Source organism: Alexandromys fortis, unplaced genomic scaffold (assembly GCF_014885135.2).
Source record: "Alexandromys fortis isolate MF-2015 unplaced genomic scaffold, M_Fortis_MF-2015_v1.1 scaffold_23, whole genome shotgun sequence".
Lineage (NCBI taxonomy): Eukaryota > Metazoa > Chordata > Mammalia > Rodentia > Cricetidae > Alexandromys > Alexandromys fortis.
In genome coordinates, this window is record NW_026067907.1 from 490,237 (window position 1) to 515,039 (window position 24,803).

At 45.4% G+C, this 24,803-nt stretch overlaps 1 protein-coding gene across 10 annotated transcripts in view; it reads left to right on the top strand.

The window, feature by feature from the left end:
* Plekhg1 (pleckstrin homology and RhoGEF domain containing G1) overlaps positions 1-24,803 on the top strand; it is a 214,311-nt gene that overhangs the window by 122,749 nt on the left and 66,759 nt on the right. For 8 of the 10 annotated variants that reach the window (XM_050135707.1, XM_050135708.1, XM_050135710.1 and 5 more), the window contains one exon: positions 6,097-6,605. In XM_050135707.1, the coding sequence (XP_049991664.1) occupies positions 6,097-6,605 (509 nt within the window). Of the gene's footprint in view, positions 1-6,093; positions 6,606-24,803 lie in introns of all 10 variants that reach the window. The other 2 variants (XM_050135711.1, XM_050135713.1) reach the window with 1 other exon arrangement.

Consider the following 24,803-nt stretch of genomic DNA (forward strand, 5'->3'; position numbering starts at 1 on the left):
CAGCCCCACTGGTCAACCTTACAGACCAGGCAGTGGTGGCACACACCTTTAACCCCAGCAGCCACACTAGTTACCATAGAAACCAGGTGGTAGTAATGCATGCCTTTAATCCCAGCCCTAGAGAGGAATATAAGACAGGAGGGGACAGCTCTCAGATACAGTCTCATTCTGAGATTCCTGAAGGCCCAATCGCCATTCCAGACTGAGGTTGAGATAAGAGCCAATGGTTGGTTGTTTTGCTTTTCTGGCCTTCAGGTTGAACTCCAATATCTGTCTTTGGGTTTTTATTAATCGTGCTACATTTGGGAGACACTCTGCCATGTGGTTCTGATTTGGCTTCTGTCAGATTACTGTATCATCTGTCGTGGCACAGATGCACGAGCTGATGGCTGCTCACTCCAGAGGCTCGGACCAGAAGCAGGGCTTGTGAGCATCCCTAGGCAGCTCAGCATGTCTGCTGCTTGCTGCCCCCAGCATGGCAGCTCCAGGGAGTAAGACTCGTTCCATGCTGGCAAGCGTTTTCCAAGTCTCTACAAGATATCATTCACATAAGAAATCCAAAGTAGTCAAACTCACAGCAGAGAAGAGTAGAAGGATGGTTACCGGGGCTGAGCAGAGAGACATGCTGTATAGTACGACTCACAGATCCAGCTTCTCAGTTATGCAAGATGGATATGAACATCACAGGCCTATCGGCAATAATACTGTTGTATGCTTCAAAATTTGTCAAGAGGGTAGATTTATTTTTAAGGAAAAGGGGGTTATTTGGATCACAATGCCAATAGGTCATCATTACGGGGAAGTTGGGGTGTCGGGAACTTTGTGTTTAATAAAATATAATAATATGGAAGGCATGGAGATCTTTGGGTAATAGTTCTTTCGAGAACTGGGTGGAGTGCTGGATTTTGAGCACAGCAGTGAGCAGAAACTGGTGTGCTGGCCCCTCCTCTACCACTGTAGTGGGAAGGGCCCCAGCTTTGCCTTATAGCAGTCTCCTTGGGAACCCTCAAGGTTGGTGAACCCTCAAGGCCCCACCTTGTGTGTGCACACCAGGTGACATGAAATCAGGGAAGCTGTATATTAAAGTTGGCTCAAGACAAGTTGGAGGCAGCAAGTAGTGCTCTTGATTCTGATGGTGGCATTCCCAAAGAGAGAAATTAACATAATGGCTGTCTAAAGGACAAATAAAGGGAAGCCAAGGGATGGGGTTGTGTTGAAATAAGAGCGGTGGGGCTGCGTCCCCAGCACCCCGACCGCCTGCTAGCTTATGCCCGAAATAACAACACACAAACTGTATTCATTTAAACACCGCTTGGCCCGGCTAGTTCCAGCTTCTTATTGGCTAGCTCTTACATATTGTTCTAACCCATTTCTAATAATGTGTGTAAGCACCCCAAGGTGCGCTTACCGGGAAGATTCTAACCTATATCCATCTTGGGTCGGAGCTTCATTGAGTGTGCCTCAGAGAGCAGAGCTATCGGGAGAGCAGAGCATGGCATCTCTGCTCCAGAGAGCAGAGCTGTTGGGTCTCTTCGGGAGCAGAGCAGAGTCTGACCTCACTTCCTCTTCCTCCCAGAATTCTATTCTGTTTACTCCTCCCACCTATGCTTTAACCTATCAGGGCCAGCCAAGCAGTTTCTTTATTGCTCAATGACCTTCCTCCATCAGGGTTGCTTCCCCTACAAAGACTCATTGGGAGTGAAATGGAAGTCCTGCCTCTTCATTGAGAATGGTGCACAGATGCTATACTATGGCTAACAACCTCTAGTTGTCAGACTCAGCAAGCCATCAAGACCCTTGCAAGTGCTACCTTCTACTCCAGCTACCTCCAGGCTCACCAAAGATGAGTGTGGCTATGAATGACCCCCATGTGGGCAGACCTGGCTAGTTTCATGGTAGTAATGGTCAGAAGATCTACACGTGATGATCCATGAGCCAATGTTTGGTGAGGCGTTCTCCAAAGCTGTCTAACGTTAGTCCTCAACTTGGGGCTTGGGAAGATAATGACGCTCTAGGAAGGATAGCAGAGCCGATACAAATGTTAATCTCTCGCCCAAAGCAGAATGAAAAGGTTCCTGGCAGAGTTTTCTCTCTGGCTCAGTTTGTTGTGGAAAACCAGCCACTCCACCTTCCCTCTGCATTTGTACGAGAGTTCGCCCCTCCTTTCCCCTGATAATAGTCACGTGTGTGTCTCACGCATCATCCCATTCACTACTATTTAAAAAACCACAGATACATAGGTAAATTTAAGCCTTTTAATCATAATTTCACATTATGTGTATATGTGTGTCTGTGGAGGGTTATGTGCATGTGTGTGCAGGTGCCCTCTGTGGCCAAAAGAGGGCATCAGATCCCCTGGAGCTGAACTTACAGTGGTCGTGAGCTAGCCAGTATGGGTGCTGGGAATCAAACTCAGGTCCTCTGCAAGAGCAGTACATGTTCTTAACCGCCAAGTCATCATCTCTCCAGTCCTAAATTTACAGACTGAAATGTAATTATCTAAACGATCTTCATATAAACTTTCTTTAATAAAAATATACCCTCCCAAGCTGTACATGGGATTTAATATTTGTTGGTAGTGGCATTTTAAAAGGTAAAACAAAACCGGTAAAATTTTAATGTGATATTAAAATTATCTCACTATTCAAAAATACTATTTCTAAAAACAATCAAAAAAATTAATGAAATATTTGATAATTTTGTCTTATATTGTTATTTAGAAATGGCGTTTATTCTACACACACTGCCCACCCCAGTTCTGGAACTTCTCCAATGCTCCTTGGTCCCACATAGCTAGTAACTACTATGCTGAGCAGCACAGTTTGATAAATGTTAATCATTGGAGGTTTTCATTAGAAAGACGAGGTCAGACAGTAGAAATCTCCAGTTATTTTGAGGGCGGCGAGAGCGAGACTAGACAGTTTTTATGAGGCATGTTGTCTTATATGAGAAAACTGTAATTACCTTCTAAGCCATGAGTCAACATAAAAAATGTTACTCATTAACAAGGATAGCCTCGCATCACTCACGTGCCATTATATGGCCTGGTTTGAAATGTCTGATTTCTGTCTTTGGTAGTTTCGGAAGGTATTTGGCCAAGTAAGCTTGGCTGAACACTACAGACACCAAATATCTGCACGTTTCTGTTTTAAACGATATTTAACTGGCAGATAAATATATATCTGAGATAGGCTGGTCTCAGGGGCTTCAGTGGCCAGGTATAGGAGGATCCTTAGACCAGGGCCCACTCACGTTTCTGTTTAAGATTAACCCAGAAGGAGTTGTCTGTGGACCTGGCTGTCATATGCCATCTTTGCCCATCTTTGAAGATACCCCAAAGGTGTGCCCATCTATAGCAGCATGGCTTACACTCTAAAACCAAATTCTTCTTCCTTCAACTCCCAGTCTTAGAGTGAAAATAAAGAGAAAAGAGGTGGTGGGGAAGGAATGGGTCCCTCTGTAGTCGCTCATCCCGTGGATTTAGTACCAAGTGCCCGATGATGCTAAAGACCATTTCCTAGACCAGAGAGAAGACTGACATTTGCCTAGTCAGGAAGCAGGGACTTGCTCTGGAGACCAGCCTGTCTCCCTCTATGGGGGTCGATTGTTTGATCTAGGCCTTTCCAGGTGTCCTGGCCTTGGGTAGTGAGCATATTCAACTTACAATGATCCTAAATCAATGTTGGACCTTTGGGATCTTAAAGGATTGCTTATTTCCCAAGAGAGTGGCCATTCCCTACAGTGGGACCAAAATCAGGGTCACAGTTATGATGGAAGCCCCTGAAAGCTTGCAGAGATTCTTCTGCCTGTACCTTCTGTCTCACTAGAGGGGCATCAGGGATACAGACACACGCTACTGTGTCAACTTTTGTGTGGGCGTGGTGGTTCAAACTCAGCCCCTCACACTCGGAGCCATCTCCCCAGCCTATCACATACCAGCAGTTCTGAGCGCTGGCAGCTGCATTCTACAACAGGCAGATTTGAATGCATGGCCACTTCTTGGATCTTCGCCACACTCAAACTAGATCAAGCCTTTTAGGTCAAGTGTATTTTAACTACAAACCAATCCATGTTTTATGGGCTATAAAGTTGTTACAGAGCAAGCAGAAAGCATATTTCAAAGGCACTAAAACTCCGTAGCAAACTCATACCATGTGGTGGCGGCCTGAGTGTCTTCGTTTCCTATGTCTTTCTTACTCTCTCTGGTTGTCAACAAGAGTGAGGGTCTTCGTGTTGCGTTCACAGTTCCAACGTTTGTTTCATAGACTGGCACTGATACTTTCTGTGCAGATAGCCTAGGAAAAAGATGAGGTTCTGAAGGACTTACAGTCCAAAAAGAGGGACCAGCTGTTTGATGTTTATTATAAAATCCAAACAAGTTTACATTCCTATTAAAATGACCATAGGTGGTGGTGCATGCCTTTCATCCCAGCACTCAGGAGGCAGAGACAGGTGGATCTCTAAGTTCCAGGCCAACCTGGTCTACAGAGTGAGTTCCAGGACAGCCAGTGCTACACAGAGAAACTTTGTCTCAAGGAAATACCATGGACCAATATTCTTAATACATCTGTCATATTATAATCTTTCCAGTATAATCTTCCCGTTTCAAACAAAACCTCTAAGGATGAATTTTGGTAGTAAGGTGACCTACCAAGATGAAGCCAATTTCATCATTGATCAAATCCCTTATCGTAAGGTACAATCTCAATATTATGGGGGCGAGGGGATACTGATCCTGTCTTGACAGCTGAAAAAAAAACTGGAATCTTGCATGTCTCATAAGAATAATTTTGGAAGGTTTAAATTCAGCTATGGCCTTTTTGAACCCAAGATAATCTTCCTCCACTGCAACTATTTTCACCTCCCCACTTGGCAGATGGTCTCACCTTGCGCTTTCTCATAAATGCCAACAACCCAGCTGGGCTTAATTTTTCTCGTCACTTAGTTCCTAATTTAAAAACCGCTGTTTTATGACTTGGCGTATGGACTGCTGGAGTTGTTCCAATAGCTCCTGGCTGTTGGGACTTAATCGATACTACAAAAGCTGTGCTTGTCTGTTTGTCTTAGGCAGGTAGGGTTCCTGTGACATAAATTTATGTATTTATTTATTAGAGAGAGAGAGAGAGAGAGAGAGAGAGAGAGAGAGAGAGAGAGAGAGAGAGAGAATGAGCAAATGGGCATTATAGAAAGAACTACACAGGGAGATGCTATATAAGCACTTTGAAGGCCTCTTCTGGGCCAGCTCAGATGTGGAACAGCGGGCAGGAGTCAGCTCTCGCCCTCCCTCTTGTGATCCTGGCGATCAAAGTGAGGTGGTCAAGCTTTGTGTGAAGTGTCTTTACCAGCTGAGCCTGGCATGCCAGTTTTTAAGGGCTTTAGGTAAAGGCTAAGGTGCTAGATGAGTTTGAGGTAGGATGTGGGTCTTTTTATTTCAGCCTGGTTTTCACGCCCCCCCCCCTTAGACAGAGAGAGAGCCCACACCGCTCTGTGTTCAGTGCTGTGTGAGAGTGAGCTGTGCATCAGCCAGTGTCACTTTATGTCACTTAAAGTGAGTCTCCATGCTCCAGGCTCCTTGCTTAGAAACGGTAGAATTATAAGGGAAGACTTAAAATCTAAAGCAGCGTTTCTCAAGATTGTGTAAGAATTAGTCTCCCTTCTCAGCACGCTAGAACCATTTGTTGTGTTGATTAAAGTTGCCTGTTCTTTGTGCCCTGACCGCTGAGCCTTTACACCCGCCAATCTGGACCCATCTGCATATGTGATTCAGTACAGGTGCTCACATTTAGAAACAGCACCCAATGGATGTCCTGCTTCACACAGTTTAGGGTATCCGGGCTCGTTCTGTGATCTGTTAAGTTGCCGAATCAAGGAGAGAAGGCCTAGGGCAGAGCCTGCGGCTGCCCTTCCAGCTGGCTGAGAGGATGCTCTGAACTGTTCATCCTCCTTTTCCCAGCCTGCCTTTCCGAGCTCATTTGCCGCCCTCTTGTTAATGATGCTTCACACCTGGGGTGGGTTTTGACCTCCTTTCCTCCTCCTGTTCAGAGGGTGCTCACTGACCTTTCTTCTCTCTTTTCTATCTTTCTGCGACGGAAGCAGATGGGCATCGCCGGCTGCAACCAAAAGGGCCGCCAGCTGTAACTCAAGTTCCTGATCCAAGTACCACAGCTGAAGCTGCCCAGTCCCCAGAACCAAAGGCCATGGAGCTTTCTGACAGTGACCGACCCATCAGCTTCAGCTCCACCTCATCCTCGGCCTCCTCCAGGGACAGCCATGGCTCCATTGGCAGCAGAATGACTTTGGTTTCAAATAGCCACTTGGGCTTATTTCGCCAGGATAAAGAAGCTGGGGCCATAAAGCTGGAGCTGATTCCAGCACGGCCATTTTCCAGCAGCGAGCTGCAGAGGGACACCCCTTCCGGGCCACCGAACATGGATGGGGTCAGCGAGAGGCAGCCCAGGACCCAGTGGAGAGTGGACACAAATGGGGCACCCCAAACCACTGCAGACTCGGACACCAGCCCCAAGCTCCTCTATGTGGATAGAGTGGTACAAGAAATCCTGGAGACGGAGAGGACCTACGTGCAAGACCTAAAAAGCATCGTGGAGGTAAGGCAGACTCCGAAGGCTTTTAAGGTTGTCAAGCAGGAGAAACGGGCTTGCAAAAGAACAGCGGAAAGCAAAGGGCCTTGTTTGGGGTGGGGGATATGTCTTCTATGATGCCAGAGGAGAATAGTAAAGCAAGTTCTTAACAAGAGAAACCTAGTGCTGTCACCTGGTCAATGGAGTAGTTAACAGTTGCATAGCAAATCAACTGTGTGTTGAGGGCAATGGTGATGACACTGCACATATTCAACCAGCGTACTGTCTGCTAAGTTCCACACCTGGGACCTCAGGGCCCCTCTCCGCTAGTGGAGCAGGTAATAATGGGGACAGAGGGTGCCCCAAGCTTCTTGGTGAGTAGATGCTAGATGTCTCTGAACACATCTGTTCTTACCTGAATCGCAATTCTCCATGTATGTCTAGAAGTTTCTGAAACTATTGCTACCTGGAACCTTGTCCCACCCCCCCCCCCCCGAGAGGCTGTGACTTCTGTGTCCTGGAGTGTGGGGCCTGCGGGGTGGAACTGACCCTTAGCTGACCATATATATATATATATATATATATACATCGCTCTAACAGAGAGCTGTGTTTGGGGAGGGAGTAAATGGGGGAGAGAAAAGTCCTGGATCTTGCCTTGTTTTGCTTTCCTGTCCACATTTATAATGAACATTTTACATAATTTGCATAAGTGATTACCATATTAATTCTTTATACAAATTATTCAGTGGGAGCTTAGCTCACCTTATGTGCCAGATCAGATACCCTGAAAATTCAGTTATTATTTGACTGTGAGTTATAGATCAGTTCCCAGGGGTAAAGATTAAGTAGAGCTCAGATATTAGCTCGTTCTTAAAAATATTAGTACTTCTAGGGTAAATCTGTGCATTGCAAAGCTACTCGTATTGCTGCCTAGTGGTGCACCAAATACCCTCTCTCTCTCTCTCTCTCTCTCTCTCTCTTCTGTGTAACTAAAGTCTGTTTTAGATTTTTTTTCCTGGCCTTGAACTCCTAGACCCCCTTCCCGCACTCCCCAAGGTCTGGGACTGACAGGTGTGTGCCACCACGCTAGCTACTGTTTGAGACTTTGTGGGATGCTTGCTGACGAGCACATTCTCCACCTAGTGCACACACGCTTACAGCTTTAGAAAAGGAAATTTAAAAGCGTGATTGTGTTGAGTTCCACGGATGACAGAGCCAGACACTGTATCCTAAAAGCCGTCATGACATCACTCCCAGTAAAAACAGAAAGCTAGCTGATGTTCAACCAAAACAATATGTGGCACCAAACGGACCAAAGTGGCTCAGTTCCTAACTTTCCACCACGATGTCAGAAGAAATACCTGTGAAACGGCCAACAATTTTACAACCTCTCGGAAACTTAACGTTAGTAAAGTTGTTATTGGTTGGTGCTCGGTTTGGTTTTTTCTCTTATCGTTTTCTTAGTAACTTTTCAAATCAAACCTCGTCAAAATTCATCTACTAAGGAAGAAACCTTGAGTTACTCGACTGTTATTCCATGAAGACTCTCTCTCGGTTTTGTTTCGTCAAGGCTACTTGATAAAATTTGGGTGAGAAGAAATAAGATATGAATGAGAGAAACCAAATAGCGAGAGATGGTTTTTCCTACCCAAGTTTCACCCCATCGGTACTGGTTGAAGCCGTCCAAGTTGTTCCTCCCTTCCCCGTGCAGGTGCATTAACGCTCTCTCCACAGAGGCTGGCGAGCTTGCCTCCATGCTGACGTGTTGACCCTCTCTCCACAGAGACGGGAAAGAGCCTCAGCCTTCTGAGTCCAACTTAGGCTTTTGTTTTACTCTGCTTTCCTATCAAGCAGTAGCATTTCCAATCGAATGAATTCTTCTGTTAGGGGTATGTTTTAACTATATACATTATGAACAGAATCTCCACGGCTCAAGCTGAGGTTTTGTCACTAGGGTTTATGAACAGTGAGGTTTTGTGAACGTTATTGATACAGACGCTGTATCTTCAGATACAGACACTTAAGAGACAGAATGCAGTTGGCCTTGTCCCAGCTAGCTGCTTTCCAAGAAGAGAACCTTGAAACCTGGGTGGTTGGGTTCCACATGCCGGTGATACAGACAGAGAAAAGACCTTCTTTCCCATGTGCAGAGATATTGTATTAAACCTATCCAAAATGCACAGGCCATGTTTTTCTTTCTCTTATCAGCAGTGATGACATCTACATGTCCTTACTGAGTCCTCAAGCTTTTGGAACACTGGACTGTGTGTGCTGGTTTTCTCAGCCCCGTTGCTGTGTACGCCTTGCATTTTCACCCACTCCCTCAATCTCTGGACCCCTGTCCCGTGGCTCTGTCTCATTCCCTGCTCCTTCCCCTTCAACGCCTCTGTCGTTTTAATCTTTAACATTTGAAAAGGGCAGATATGATTTTGGCTGTCGCCATAGCCAAATATATGGTTCCTATATTTCATCGGTCGCCGATGAGATGGGGTAATAAACATGAAAACAAGTTGAGAGCAAAATAGCCAGCCGTACACTTTGTGGTGAGGTGGGGATCCATAGCCAGAGGGCCTCTTTCATGTTTAATGGGTCTTTGACTGACTGGGCAAGGTAGGATTCTTTTAATCTTTCTAAATGATCTATAAAAAAAAAAAAGTCTTTGCGAGCCCCATGAGATTGACCTCAGACAGAGCTCACAGCCTCTTTTACCCTTTTAGTGAATTTTAAAATAGTTCGGAATGTTATATAATGCTGTGTAATTGGAAGTTGCCATCCGCACTGCAAAGGGCATCTTTGAACTCTGAGGTACCAAATTAGGTCATCTCTAAGGATCTAAAAAGACATATTTAGTGGGGGGGGTGGATAAAATAAATATAAACACGAACCTTTTCCTCCTATCATACACCAGAGACTCATAATGCTTTTCAAGTACCTTTACCTATGTTTAAAAAAAAAATAAGAAGTGAGTATTACAGCCTTAATGTCCAAAAGTTTAACAGTCAAGTCTTGAAATACTGTTTGTAAGGATCAGTGAGAGGGGTCCAACAACCTGAGTTCAATTCCCAGGGCCTGCATAGTGGTCTACATATAGTGGGTCTGTGTGCAAAATATGTTATTTAGCGTTTAAACTAATGGGCTTCATCATGGTATATTTTCATACTTTTATAATCAGCTTTGTTCATATTTGCTCCCCATTTCCCTCCCTTGTACTCCTCTCTCCCACAAATAGTCCCTCTTCTAGTTTCACATGTGTGAATGCCTGTGGGGGGGGAATAGGGAAAAGGGGGAGGAAAGAGAGAGATTAATTCTGCATATAAAAATGTCATTTTTATCTTTCTCGACCTGGATATTTCACTTAGCATGATGACTTCCGGTTCAATCCGTTTTTCTGCAGGTGACATCATTTTATTCTGCTCGGGTGTAGATGATGCATTTCCTTTATCCTTTCATCTGTAGATGGGACGATGGACTGGTTTCAAATCTCGGCCACTGTGAATAATGCCCCAGTAGGCATGATTGACACAGTTATCACTCACCAGTCAAAGCTTAAGACCGGCTTCATTGGGGACCCTCAGCCTTGCTCGGCAGCTGTGGGTAGAGTGATGCATGGGCTGTATGAAGCCCTGGTTTCAGGCTACACCACTGCATAAAAACCAGATATGCTTACCCATGCCCGTAATCTTGGCACTCGAGACGTGGCAGAAGAGGATTCAAAGTACGAGATCCTTCAAGGCCAGCCTGGAATTCATGAGATGCTGCCTTTAAAAGGCGGGGGGGTGGGAGGGGATAGAATAAAGTAAAATAAAGGCTTTGACTGAACAAGGGGGTCAAGTGTCAACCTCTACCCATGGTACATTTGTTTATGAGTAGATAGTGTCAGGACAGGCGATGAGCGATAGGTGATTTCCGTGCCTGATTCCAGGAGATTCCCGGAAAGCTGTTCTCCTGGTGCTGTAGCTTAGAGAAGGGTGTTGGTGGTGTCTCACCTGTCAGAGGGACAATGGCACTTCTCTCGTACGGAATGAAAGAAGAAAACCAAAGCCAGGCCCGGGGAGCTTGTGCAGCAAGCTCTGCCCAGATGCTGTGCTCTGTGGGCCTTTCAAGGCATCTGTGACTGGGACAGATGGCATCTGAGCTGGCCTTTGTTCTGGGCCAGCCTGCCCTGGAGGACAACCGTTTCTAACAAGGCTCAGCTACCCAGTGATCTTGGGGAAGGCGGAATTGTTGGGTGTGGAAATGTCTGTGTTGGGATTCTTCGGATCAGCCATATGCCCTGCACAGCTACCAAAGGAGAAAGGCTATGTTCTGAGCTTACAAGGCTGACCAGAAAGGCAGGTTTCACTGGCATTTTTCTTGCTTAGGCCCTCAGTGTGTAACTCTCCCTCTAACTTAAACAACATTGATCATGCTGATGCTTCTTAATGAGGCTCATTTAGATGGAAGCTTTCCCTCCTAGACCGCCGGACCTGGGACGGAATAGCTTTTCAGTGAAGGCCTATTCTGTGGGTGGATTTGATAAAGAATTTGTACTGTAGTGCTTGGCATGATTTCATCAACATTGCTAATGTGGCGTCTGAGCACTTTCATATGGATGCTTCTTTTCATTTTTGTCTCTAGGAATTCTCATCATAACGAGTGCATGGGGTCTTTCTTAAAATCATTCCAGATTCCTTTAGGAGCAAACCTGATAATCCCCTGCTTGTGTAGACGCTATATTTTCAGCAGTATTTTTCACAGACTGTAGTATACATAGAATCGGCTTTAATGCGTTCCTGTCCTTTTCCACTATTGTTATTGTCATCTATACCACTGCCTGACCCCTCGTCCCCACCCTGCCTCACTCTCGTACCTAAAGACCTCTAGAAGTGCAGAGTAACTATGAGGTCCCTCTCTTCCACTCACCACCAGCTAATGTGGGAAGGAGGACCTTGTCGATGCTCTCACCCAACTCTAAGGGAGGCAGGGACACGCGTCCTAGCTGGTCCCCAAAGGAGATCGGAAACATTTTTATCAACAGCTAGTGTTCTCCACTGTGTACTTTATATGTAACAAATACAATCTCAACCGGCAAACCTACACCATTAGGTCCCCCACCCCCCCACCAAAACTAATAAGGAAAAAATACGAGAGGTATCAATAATGCTTGTGTGCTGCGGTTGTTATTGTCCCAACTAAATAGAACACCACAGCTATAAACCTGCATGTCCCTGCTGCTTCGAAATTGCCGAAACTGTGTCTTTGTAGCAAAAAAGATCCCTAAAAATGACCTTAGTGGCAACTGAACTGTTTACCATATATCAGGCATTGAATTTATATACATATATAAATTGAATATATTATATGCATATAAATTGAATATGATTTTATGTGTATGGGTCCTCATAAAATATTATTAATGAGGTCTTCCTTTAGGGCTCAGACAAGATTCAAACCAATGTATCTTTCTATGACTCTTTTTTCTCTCTACTTTCTCTCATCACCCCTAATTACACACACACCCCTTTGCTTTCCTACCCATCCCATCCATGAAACTTACATTGAAGCCCTTTGGAATTCATCATCATTAATACTTAAGGCTAAAAAAGAGAGCTGCTTGGTACAGGCTGGTTTAAATGCACAGGCTGTTTATCTTGATTGTGTTCTGGAAACCTTATGGGCAGAAGGGAATTAAAGAACAGCAGGGCCTAATGTATCAGACACCAAACACTTACCGAAATTGTATGTGGGAGTTTCAAGGTTCTTGGCTCATTGCTTAAGTCCTTAAGAAACTGGAGTCTTTTCTTTCATATCACACTGCCTTACTTTTAAAGACAATTCTAAGGGCATTTTGATGAGTGTGAGTACTTGAAGAAAAAGTAAACAATGAGAAAACAGGTCGTTAAAATTGATCTAGTGCAAGGAGAAGCTGGGTACTAGCCAAATCCGCATTATTGTGGACGCATTCCATAGCAAACCGAGCCAACGTGTACCTTTATAGTCGAGAGCCTTTCAGGAAATAGTCTATGTTGTTAACCTTTATCAGGGTATCATTTTCAAATTACTTAAGAATTTGATGACAATCATATAATAATCCCAATGTACATAATAGTTATGGATATAATAACATCCTAGAATCTCTCTAAGAATGACTAAATTCAACATGGTAGACAACTTGCCCTTGAGTTTCTCACAGTCCTGCAGATTCTTGAAACTTGGGGCTCAGATGAGTAGTTGAGATTAGTCTAAGGCTATCCAGGGTGCCGCTGGTCCAGAGGCAGGATTCTATTTGAAGAGCTATCTTCCTTGTTCTGCTCTGGTTATAAGAATGCATGCACCGCATATAGATTATAGATGGGACTTTTTAACACCTGTAACAGATAACTAAAGGCCAACTAAAGGAAATGCAGGTCATAGACGGAAAAAGCTGTAGGAGTTTCAAAATGCCTAACAGTTCCACTATAATAGGATACATGTGTTCCTTAAAATCAGTCTCCTTGCAAAGTCTCTTGTGGGAGGAATTATGGGAAAATGGGGTTGTGATGGATTTGCTACGGTCCCAGCAGCTTGCTGCGGGGTCGATACCATGCCACACAGCAGGTCCACAAACCAAGGTGGCTGGTCACCAGCCATGTGGCGGCTGGCTGGTCCCCGGCAAGCCGTGTGGGCAGGCTGCGGGTGGGAGGAACAGAAGCTGCGAGTCTCCAGGACTGCTGGGGACCCGAAAGGAGCCAGTCCTAGAGACCATGTTGCAGAGAAGGTGGCTGGTTGCCAGTGGCAACAAATGGACAGGCGCTGGGTGGGAGGCACAGAGATAGACACACCATAAAGAATAAAATTGGACATTATTAGATGAGTTATAGAGGGGAAGGCAAAGGGTAGAAAGGGGAGGGGGGAGGGAGGGAGGGAGGGAGGGAGGGAGGGAGGGAGGGAGGGAGGGAGGGGAGAAGTGGGGAGAGAGGCAGAAGCTGCCTCTCCAAGAGAGCAGACAAGAAGAGAGAGGGTTGGGCTGAGACACAAGCAGGAAGAGAGTGGGCGTGGCTTGTCTCTTAAAGAGACAGAGCATTATAGGGGTACTAAACTCAGTACTCAAAAACTCCATCAGTAGAAGTTTTACAAAACGAAGGCTAACAGAACTGGAGCCATCATTTATACATAGTTATTATATATATAACTAGTTATAGTACATACAACAAGTGCTTACATAATTTTAAAAACCCCCATCAGTAGAACGTTTACAAAAAGAAAGCTAACAAAACTGGAGGCATTGTTTATAGTTACAATATATACAACTAGTTATAGTACCTATAACTAGTTCATACAGTTATAATATGTGCATGGTTTATGCATAGTTATATACATAACTAGATAGATAATTAAACACATGCTGTCACAAATGTGATTTGTGACCTTGGAAAATAAAATACTGAAGTTGACTGTGGAAGTCACCAGATTCCCAGGCCCCCCACCTCGTATGTGAAAAGGCGAGAATCAAAGGAAGCAAGGGAAAGAATGAGAAATCAGAAATGTAGGAGAAAGAGCAGAAGAAAACGATACGGCCGGCGCTAAGGATGGAGACCTTCCACTCGTGAGCTATGATAGCGAAAGGCCCGACGTGGATGGAGAATAAAGACTGAGGTGGTGGTAGCTGGTGGCTAGGCGAGGTGTGCCTTCATGGTCTGGGTTCCCGCCTTCCTTCTAGAGCTAGACGAAAGCTGCGTGGACAAGGGAAGCTTGAGGTTTCAAGCTGAAGTCTAATTGTTCTTTCACATATGATATACAGGAACACACATTCATATTTTCCGAACAAGGGTCCTGTCAAAAATGACCTACTTATTCTTTGGGATACCCTAACTTAGCCTAAATTTCAGGAGATCATGTTGTACACCAGCCAGCCTGCAATAGGGAGACATTTCCTCTGGCCAGATGTGCCTACCAAATAAAATGTGTGGCCTGCATCTGGTAAAATGAATTGTGGAGGAGAGTTTACCCAGATCAAGAGAAAGGCCTGAAGATGATGAAACGGCCAAGCACCCCTACTCCACAGCGCAGACCACGGAGGCTTTGCCTGTTTACAGCCTCTTGGCTGTGTGCTTCCATATTAACTGTGCTCGTGGCTCTCAGTGTCTCCCCTCTCTGCAAAGATTATTTTGCTACTTCAGGCCAATGACATCATTCTACTCGACATCTTGACTAGAACTGCTGAAAATCATTTTTAATGCTAAAATATAAATAAAAAATAGCCCAGTGGCTTTTGTGTGTGACCCAAATACCTAAGGAAAGGATAAAGGGAGAAATTGTTTATTTGGTCTCACGGTGTCCACCATGGTGGGGAGGTGCGGCAGAGCAGAGCCATTTTAAAAGAAAAGAAACTAGCAGCACCAATGTAATGCCTGGCAGATGCCAGGTAAGGTGAGGCCTCGCAAAAACTCATGAATGAGGCTTCCCGGAAGCAAGCTGCTTTTCTAACTTAGTTCTCTGTGCCTCGGACTTTCACAAAACAAAGCAAAGAAAATGTAGAGCTTGGATATGTGGGAAAGAAAGAGTTTGTATCTTTGTCTATCTTTAGTGAGCAAATCCAGAGAATAAGATGAAGGAATCCGTAACAGTCAGGGTCATTTCCATCTTGGAGTAAGGCAAAAGCAATCCCCAACTTACTCTTCCCCCCAATAATTCTAGTACAGATCACCTTTGAGGTGAAAAGTCACCTTTCCCTCTCCTGCAAGAACAGGTAGGTCTTCCTGGGTTTGTTACACATGCCATTAGCAAACCAGTTGGTCCCTCTGGAGGCCTATTTTACACACCTCTCTTCCAGGTTGGAGCTGCCTCCTATTTAAAACAAAACAAGGACAGGAAGGCTACTGTTGGGACATGTAAAGGTACTCACATTCAAACCATCCAGAATGCTCAAAGCTGACTTTGTGTTCATCCACTTAGAGAAAGTTCCTACTTCAAAACTAGGAATTAATCAAACATAATGACCCCTCATGAGAAACAGACAATTACCGGTCATCAGGTAGATTTGTGCCTGGGGTAGTAAGCCCTTGTAAACAGTTCAAAGGGGCTATTATTTGAGCAATTAAAAGCTATCACTTGAGAAATCTGGTTTGGAAGAGTAACAGAAACCTAAGCAGGGAGTTTCTAGAGCAGAGGCTACTGGGGAGACCATGGGAACATTGCAGGTCCTGACCAGCCCTGACTGCAACCTAGGCTGATGGAATCGCTTCTGTGGGGCGGAGGAAGGATTTTCTCACTGCCCCCCATATACCATCAGTCAGTCAACATAGAGGTCCATGGTCCTGGGGAGACTGTTGCTGTTGTTGTTGTTGTAAAGCAAACAGTAGCTTTTAAAGGCAGCATCATTCACCTTCTTATCCTCCTGGGAAGTAACAAAATGGTGAAAGTATGGGCTTTCAAAGCTCCCAGCACTGAATCCAAACCTTTGCTTTGCCATTTCCCAATGAAAAGCACAGGTTCCCAAGAATTTTAAAAGTTTTTTCTTTCATCTGAAAGAAATGGGACGGAGAGTTTGGAATCCTTCGTGTCCGAGGCTATAGTGCTGAGAAAACAATCAACATCTTAGGGGGAGTCATTATTCTCATTAAATGATTATTCATGCAATTAGCTCTTGTACAAAGCCAATCATTTCTGGTAGATTTTAAAGGGTTATAATGTTGGCAGACCTGTATATCTATATCAAAGTTTTAGTTAAGGAAATTATCTTGGCTGGGCAGTAGTGGTACAAGCCTTTAATCCCAGCACTTGGGAGGCAGAGAAGGAGGACCTCTATGAGTCTGAGGCATGCATGGTCTACAGAGCAAGTCCCAGTACAGCCAAGGATACAGAAAAACCTTGTCTTGGGAAAAAAAAAAAAAAAAAGAAACAAACAAAGAAAAGATAAAGAATTTTAAAAAGAAAATCATCTTAACTTTGTGTGTGTGTGTTCATGTGTCTGTGTGTCATGTCACATGTGTAGAGGTCATAAGACAACTTACAGGAGGCAGTTCTCTCCTTTGGGTCCCAGGAATCAAACAAACTCAGGCCATCGGGTCTTGGCAGCAGTACTTTTATATCCTGAACCATCTCACTGACCCTTAAATTTTTACTTTAGAAAGATAATGTTATCTGGGCTGGGGAGATGGCTCAGTGGTTAAAGCATATACTGCTCTCCACGAGGACTCAGGCTTGGTTACTAGCACCTACATCAGACAGCTTACGCCGGCTTGTAACTACAACTCTAGCAGGTCCAATTTTCACTTCTGGCCTCCCGTAGAACCTGCACCACGTGTGCATGCCTACACACTCCTAATTAAAAATAAAATCAAAGTGTCTTTTAATTGCAAGATGCATATAGCATGCTGTTCTTCTGAGCATACCTTACATACCTACATGGAATTGGAATTCATTTCCAACATAGCCGAAAGTTTTCACAGTGGAATGAATCTTTTCCTTCAGATTTTAATTTGGGCTGCATCAAACTGGGGTTGATTTAATGGACAAAGCTCATGGTCTGGACTCCGGGCTCATGTGACAATCAGCTGTGTGTCCAGAAACAAATGGTCAGTCTGATGTCAGCTTCTTTCTCTATAAATGAGTCTGATTCAGAAAGCCCCCCATCTACAGATGACTGGCAATCGCATCCCCACCAGCCTCAACTCTCGAGAATGCAGCCCAGACACAAATGTGTCTTTTGAGCTGCCAAAATAGACATTTCAAACACTTAGACAGTAAACCCTGTGTCTTTACCCAAGAGGCCCAGGCTGTCACTAAGAGCCTATTTACCCTACATGTCTAAAAAAAGATTGATTACTTGGTTTCATAGCCTACGGCAAGTAGAGGGGTAAGATGAGGTAGGTGTGGCAGCGCCAACAAGCCAGGGGAAAGACTTCCCCAAAAGACTAAAGCTAGACTCTATGGAATGGGTGCAAACTCATGTCAATCACACTGATGAACTTTGTTAGTGAACTAAAGTCCAGACAAAACTGAAGCATTCAAGAGTTATGTATTTTATTTTATATGTATGAGTGTTTTGCCTGCATCTATATGCACATGTGTGTGTGTACCACATGCATGTGTGCCTGGTGCCCAAGGAGGTCAAACCAATGTGTCAGATCCCCAGGAACCAGAGTTATGAATGGTCGTGAACCACCATGTGGGTGCTGGGAACCAAGCCCGGGTCCTCTGCAAGAACAGTAAACACAGTAACTACTGTTGTCACTCCAGCCCCCTTTCTGATAGGTCTAACTAGCAAGAAGTGGTCATATTGTAATGGCTGCAACATTGAAAATATGTTGCCTGATGTTTATCTTTCATAAACAAAATGAGGCTCTTTAATTAACTTTTTAAATCGTTTTTAGTGGCAGTAAAGTAGACACAACTGAATGTTCTGTTTCCCAGTGCCACACTTGCGACATTGTGTCACCGTCACTATTGTCGATTTCTAGAACTTTGTTCCCATCCCAGCCAGAACTCTGGACCAGACAAACAGCCACTCCAGAGACTGAGGTGGCTCAGTGTGTAAGTATGGCTTCTCTGCTATCATGGGGCCCACAATCACAGAACCCACACTGGAGAGGAGAGGGAAGGAAGGAGAGAGGGACGGAGGGAGGGAGGGAGAGAGGGAGGGAGGGAAGGAAGGAAGGAAGGAAGGAAGGAAGGAAGGAAGGAAGGAAGGAAGGAAGGAAGGAAGGAAGGAAAAGCCAGGCATGACTGCATATGCCTGAAACCCCAACACTGGGAAACGGAGACAGTCAGATCCCAAGGGCTCGATCCCCAGCCAGCAGAGCTGAGAAATAGCAAGGTTCCAGTTCAGTGATTGGTAATGACAATTAGAATGACAGAAGAAGTCACCCCACATTCTGCTGTAATCTCCGAGTATGCACACATATATACAGACAGACAGACAAATGTGTAAGTACAACCTGCTGAGTCCATTCTTGTTGTTCATGAATCTGTGGTCTCAGATAAGCAGTCAGGGGCGTCATCATTGCTGGGCAAGGCCAGTTCTCCCTTTCTCAGCAACTTATCAGTTGCTGTAGTTCTCGGTCTAGAGGTGGGATCTTTGAGCTCAATATGTTTCTGTGTACTCATCCAACACCAAACATGAAATCATAACTCATAAAAAGTAAAATAAAAAATCCCTGTAAGGAAGGGAGAGGGGACGCTGGCAGTGACAGACACACAGTGAGCGAGGACAGGGGAAAGCTGCAGGCGGCACTAATAGGAAAGAAAGCCCAGAGCGTGTTGTTAAACTGCCTTCAGGGTGTGTGTGTGTGTGTGTGTGTGTGTGCGCGCACGCGTGCGCCGGGAGAGGCCATTCTTTATACTTTAAAATATTTCCTTCTGTTATTTTTAATTAACACAGACAAACAGTGCCCTGTTATTGTAGATTAGGCCTTCTGCATCACGTGGCTGATGTGGAGCCGTTACCCGCAAAGTCCTTGCGTTGTTATTAATCTTTGTGGAACTAAGCCATTTGTCATGAAAATAAAACTAGTTGTTTTCTAATCAGGAAATTACTGAAGCTTGCTCAGAGGTTCAAAAAGTCTCTTTCTGCATCAAGAAAAGCTGCAAGTGTCTCTTCTGTTTTGGAGCCGGCCCTGCCTCTGAGCCTGTAGGCAGACTACCAGCAATCTGTCTGTGGGATGAGAGTAAGGCGGGGCTTGTGAGCTGGCCTACAATGAATGCAGAGTCGAGGGCCCCTTTTGTTCTGTTTGCACAAAGCCGGGGATAAATCACTCCCCCTGGGGTCCGTTTAAGGCCTGGACAATGGTGTTGCAAAGGGTGGGGTTAATCTGCTTTTGATTAGAAAAGCATTTCTTTTCTGCACCGAGGAAGGAGTTCAACCCCTGTGGGGAAGAGTCAAAAAGGAGAAGCGGGGCTCAGAGCCTTTGTCATCTTCCAGAGGTGGTATTGTAAGAACTGGCCCCTGTGACAAAGGAGGGGGCACCGGAGGAATGCTGAGCTGGGTTGAAATTCTATGCAGCTCCTGCCGCTGACTGGGAGTGACAGGCCTTCCTTAACCCTTGCCTTTCTGGCTCTCTTTACCCTGGTAGCAGATGCTCACGTTGCAGAGACTCCTTCTGCCCCTCATGAGGGATAACCTGGAGCTCAGTTCCCACCCCTACTCTGCTCCTGGTGTGTGAGAGAGAGCAAGAGCCCCAGGAGACGCAAGGAATATCCTGCAGTCACTAACATAACTATTCAGAAGAGCCCCAGTTGCACAGGGACAAAGGACCGTGGAAGAATGAGCTAGCTTGATGTTTTAGTTTGTTTCCTCCTTAGCACTGTGGGAGACGCCAGAAACAAAAGCAAGCAAAGTCAGGCAGGGACGCAAGCCGGAAGCTGGAAGCAGAAACTGGAGCAGAGCTCACAGAGGACCCTGCTCACTAGCTTGTTCCTCAGGCTCACAGCCACCTTTCTGTAGCTCCCAGGAATACCTGTCCAGAGGCGGTACTGTCTCTAGTGGCCTGGGCCTTCCCATATAAATCATTAAATGATTAAAAAAAAATGGCCCACATGCTTGCCTACAGGCCTCTTATTACTCAGAACTTAGACAGGATGGTAGACAAAGAGACGATGAGGTTTGAGAGTGGATGCACACACAGGACAAGGTTTGCAGAGGTGGTATTTTGAGAGATTAGATGGATAGCTATAGCAACAATTTGTTGTTCGTTTGCACTGCCGAGAATTGAACCCAGGACCTCATGGGTACTAGGCAAATGCTCTACCAGTTAGCTATATCCCCAGCTCTAACTTCGTGATCTGAACAAAAGTAGAATGTGCGCTTTTCACATAATTGCAGTTTCCGTCTCTTGTAAGGCAGCAGGTTTATGTGTGGACAGATTGCGCCGCTGGAGACCAGCGGCAGGGTTCATCATGGAAGATCCTGCTCCAGATGGGTTCCAGGCACAGTATGATGCTAGTAGCATACCCACCTGCCAGTCATCCCCTTCTGAGCTCCGGAGAACGGTGGTTACTGACCTTTTTTCAGGACTCCGTTGCTTTAGCTCTTTAGTGGGAACTCTACAAAGCCAGGCCTCCCATGGCTGACCACCCCAGCCCTATGCTAGGTGTCTGGCACCAGATGTTCTGCACGCACTGGCCAGTGGCAGTAGCTCCAGCGTGGCCTTCTGGCTCTCGGTTTCTTCCGCAAAAGCACTGTGCGGGAAGGAAGATCAGAGCCACTTTTGGTTCGAAAGCAAACAAACTCTACTTGCACGCTGAAATGTAGACTAAGCCCTGCTTCCACGTGCTCCTCTGCTACCGGTGCCAACAATGGTACTAACGTGCTTGCTCCCAGCCCTCTATGGTAGGAGACGGGAAGACATCAAGAGCCCTGCTACCCATCTGTGTGACTCAGTAAATGGAAAACTGAGCTCTCCTCCTCCACCTTTTGCATCTCTCTAGAAAATTCTGTCCAGGTAGCCCCTACCTTCGTGGCCAATTGAAACCCATTTTGTGTCTGGGTCAGAGTTCCAAGAAGTTCAGCACTAACAACACGAGGGTTTGTCTTTAAAGCTGTTTCCTCTACATTGGATAAGCCCTGAGAAGGCAGGCTAGGAGAATTAGCTGTGTGGCTCTTACAGGCTTTGGGGACTAGTCGGGGAGGCACTTTAACTTATCAAGTAGCTGATATGATTTGCCACTGTCTAATTTAAGTTAAGTGATAATTGGCAGTGTCTGTGTGGGAAAGGCATATCTGTTTGAATGGGCCGTTACTTGGTCTCTATTTCAAAGTTCTTAAAATTAATTTCTGGGTAGGCTGTAGGTCATTATCAGATGTATGGCCTAGGTGTGTTTGGGCTTCTGAAATCACTAGCCATTTTTCTGGCTAGCGAAGTTTTTAAACCATCCATGTAAGCAAAACGAGGCGCAGGCTCATGGAGGGAGGAGTTGGAGCAGATGAGAATATGTGTATATGGCTCTTACCCTGGAACTGGGTTTGGTTTCTGTTTTCGGCTTGTTTGTTTGAGACTTGAAAACTAGCACGGTACTGAACCTGTAGGCGTCAGGCAGAAGCGGCTGTGTGTCCTGAAGGTGTTGAGAGCAGAGGTTAATGAGAAGGAAGGAAATGGACGCACGAGCAGGTCAGGAGATGCAGTAGAGTCTGGATGTTGATGACAGGGGGCGGGAAGCAGATACGGAGGAGATTAGCTGAGGAAAAATCATGCCAGGAAGGAGTGTGTGCAAACAGCTGACGGCAAAGAGTTGGGTGTGAAATGGGAGTGGTAGGGGCTCCAGGTGCAGCCTGCAGTGGTCCTGGCACAGGGTAGCTGCCGGGTAAGTAAGGGTGGTTGTGTGTGATAGATTCCCAGTAAAACTACATTTGAATAAACCAGTGGCAAATGTCCCTCCCCCCCCCCCTTTTTAAGATAAGTGTTAAAGAGTGAAGCCTTTGACATGGGATGCAGGGTTTCAATGCTTGGCTGGCCAGCAGGTCCAGGTGTGCATACACTTTGTAACTTAGTCTCTGAGTGAACCCGGAAGAATGACGGGAACTTTCTATGCGTCCAGAGAAAGGGAATCAGTAACAGCTGAGGGTGTGGCGCAAGCCAGACTAGACGACGACGTAGATAAAGTAGAGAGTCGGGACCTAGCAGTAAATCGGGAATAATGGTGAGATAATGGGTAGCCATGAAGGGAAGTTAGGATCCTGATTATCTTATAATATACTCTTATTTTACTGAGGTTTAATTTTTCCACAATATAAAAGCCCCTTTAGGATTTATTTGATTTTCCCTAAGTACCATGATTCAAATAGGACCAGTCGTTCTCTGCTTGTGACGGAGATGAATCGTCTTCTTATTTTCAGGTCCTTAAAAGAATTGCCAACATCTCTCATCTGTCCAATATGTCCTTGGGCATCCACATTTTTTTTCCTTTGAGGATTGTAGCCTTTTCTAATTGCCTCTGGCTGTTTTCGTTCCTAGTTTGGTACTAGGAAAGTCAAAAGCAAGTTTTTAAAAATGGTATGTGAAATCAACTAAGTAACAAAGAAATAAGGAGAAGAGATAGAGGAAGAAAGACAACAAGAAGGATGAATAAGGCCAGGCAGCGGGGATACACGCCTTTAATCCCAGCACTTGGGAGGCAGAGGGAGGTAGGTCTCTGCAAGTTCAAGGCCAGCCTGATCTACAAATCAAGTTCTGGGACAGCCAGGGCTACATGAAGAAACTCTGTCTCAAAAACAAAAGCAAACAAAAAGAGAATCACAAGAGAACAGTTACTTAGCCCCCTGCTTACCTGTGACAAAAGGCAAAATACAACAAATTTGTCTTGAGACTGTTAATTGGTTTTGACTTGTACTTGAGAACCAGGCACCACCTTGTTCTATAAAATGGGATGTGTGGCCTGATGAGCTAAGCTGATGAGGTTTTATAGACAGAAAAGGCTGAGGAAAGCAGAAGCAAGAACAAAAGCTAAGTTACTGTCCTCGTGGATTTAAAATAAGGAGACTAGCATGTATCATGCATGTTGGGATCTCCTGGTTTATTGGAAACTGGGCTCTAACAGGAGTGACTCCACTCTGGGCTGTTCTGAAGGTGACTAGGGCTGGAAGCATGTCCCATACGGCAGCCTCCTGTTGAAAAAGCTGCGGGTTGCATTCCTGCCGCCCTGCTCCCAGCCGCCTGGCTAGCTTACACCCCGAAATAACAACACACAAATTGTATTCATTTAAACACTGCCTGGCCCATTATAGCTAGCCTATTCTGGCTAACTCTCATATCTTGCTTTAACCCATCTCTAATAATCTGTGTAGCACCCCAAGGTGCGCTTACCAGGAAGATTCTAGCCTATGTCCATCCTGGGTCGGAGCTTCATCGCGTCTGCCCCAGAGAGGAGAGCTATGGAGTCTGAGCTCACTTCCTCTTCCTCCCAGCATTCTGTTCTGTTTACTCCACCCACCTATGTTCTAACCTATAAAATGGGCCGAGGCAGTTTCTTTATTAGCCAGTGACCTTCCTCCATCAGCCTCCTACAGATTTCTTCTTGTACCTTTCTGGTCAGTGTCCACAGCGGGCTGAGTTCCGTGCCTTTCCCTAGGGGATTCAAGTAGACATTCTGGTAGCCCACCTTGAAGGTTTCTTTAATGTTCTATTAAACTCCATACAAAGGCATATAGACTGCCTTAGAAATGCTTTCCTGTTTTGTTTTGTTCTGTTCTGTTGTTCACTCCTCGGGAGCTAGAAGTCCTGATATGATTAAAGGAATAGAAGGTTGTGGGCTAAGGAGGAAAGAAGAGTTGGCTCCTCAACAGCATTTCTGTGGGGTGCCATGTGTCCACCCTTATTTCACAAGAGCTTCTACACACGAGAATGTGGAAAACGTGAAGCCTAGTTTAGGATAGAGGTGTTTACATGTTCACATGTGTGCGTGTGGGAAGGAGAGTACATACATGTGTTTGCACATGCGTGCAGAGACCAGAGGTCAGCATCACCGTTTTCCTCTATCACTCTTCAGCTTGTTTTTTGAGGCAGGGTGTTTTCCTGGACCTAGGGCTGGTGGATTCCAGTAGACTGGCCGGCCAGTGAGCTCTAGTGACATCTATAATGGTCATGAGAAGTGCAGGAAAAGATGGTCACCCTGAGCACTAAGAACTCTTAACCTCTTAGGCAGAATCAACAGCACCTTGTGTCTGTAATAAGAGCTACTAGGGAGGCTGAGGTGAAAGAATCGAAAGTCCCAGGCCAGCCCGGACAGTTAGCAAAACCATGACTCAAAAACTGCATGAAAAGATGAATAATTGAATAGATATTTATAGACCTCTCCTCTGTGGACTCTATTCTGTGTAAAGCCTTTAGGAGACCAACCCAAACATTCCCAACTGTAGTGGTGCTTGTCTTTCTACTCAACGGGTCAGCTTTTAACAAAATCCATGCTCCCTCCTCCTTCCCCAGGCTTCTCCTTCTGGGGCGAGCTGCCAGCCTGCCCTCCACCTCCCCCATTTCCCTCCTCCCCCCCCTCCCCGTTCCAACAGGTCTAGTGTCTTGTCTCCTCCCTGTGAAGAAATCTTAATGACCTTGTTCAGAGGGAGGAAGGGAGACAATAGAGAGCCCTGAGCAAGCACAAGTGTCATTTGTCACAGCTTGACTAGAGGGCCATTCCTTGCATTTTTCACTGGTTTCATGTATTGAAAACGTTACAGAAAGTAAATGAGGCTGAAACCTCTGGGTTTATTACTCCTTTATCAGAACATCCCTGGGTCCTTAGCAGACATCCCCACACTGTCAATGGGACCAGCCTCTG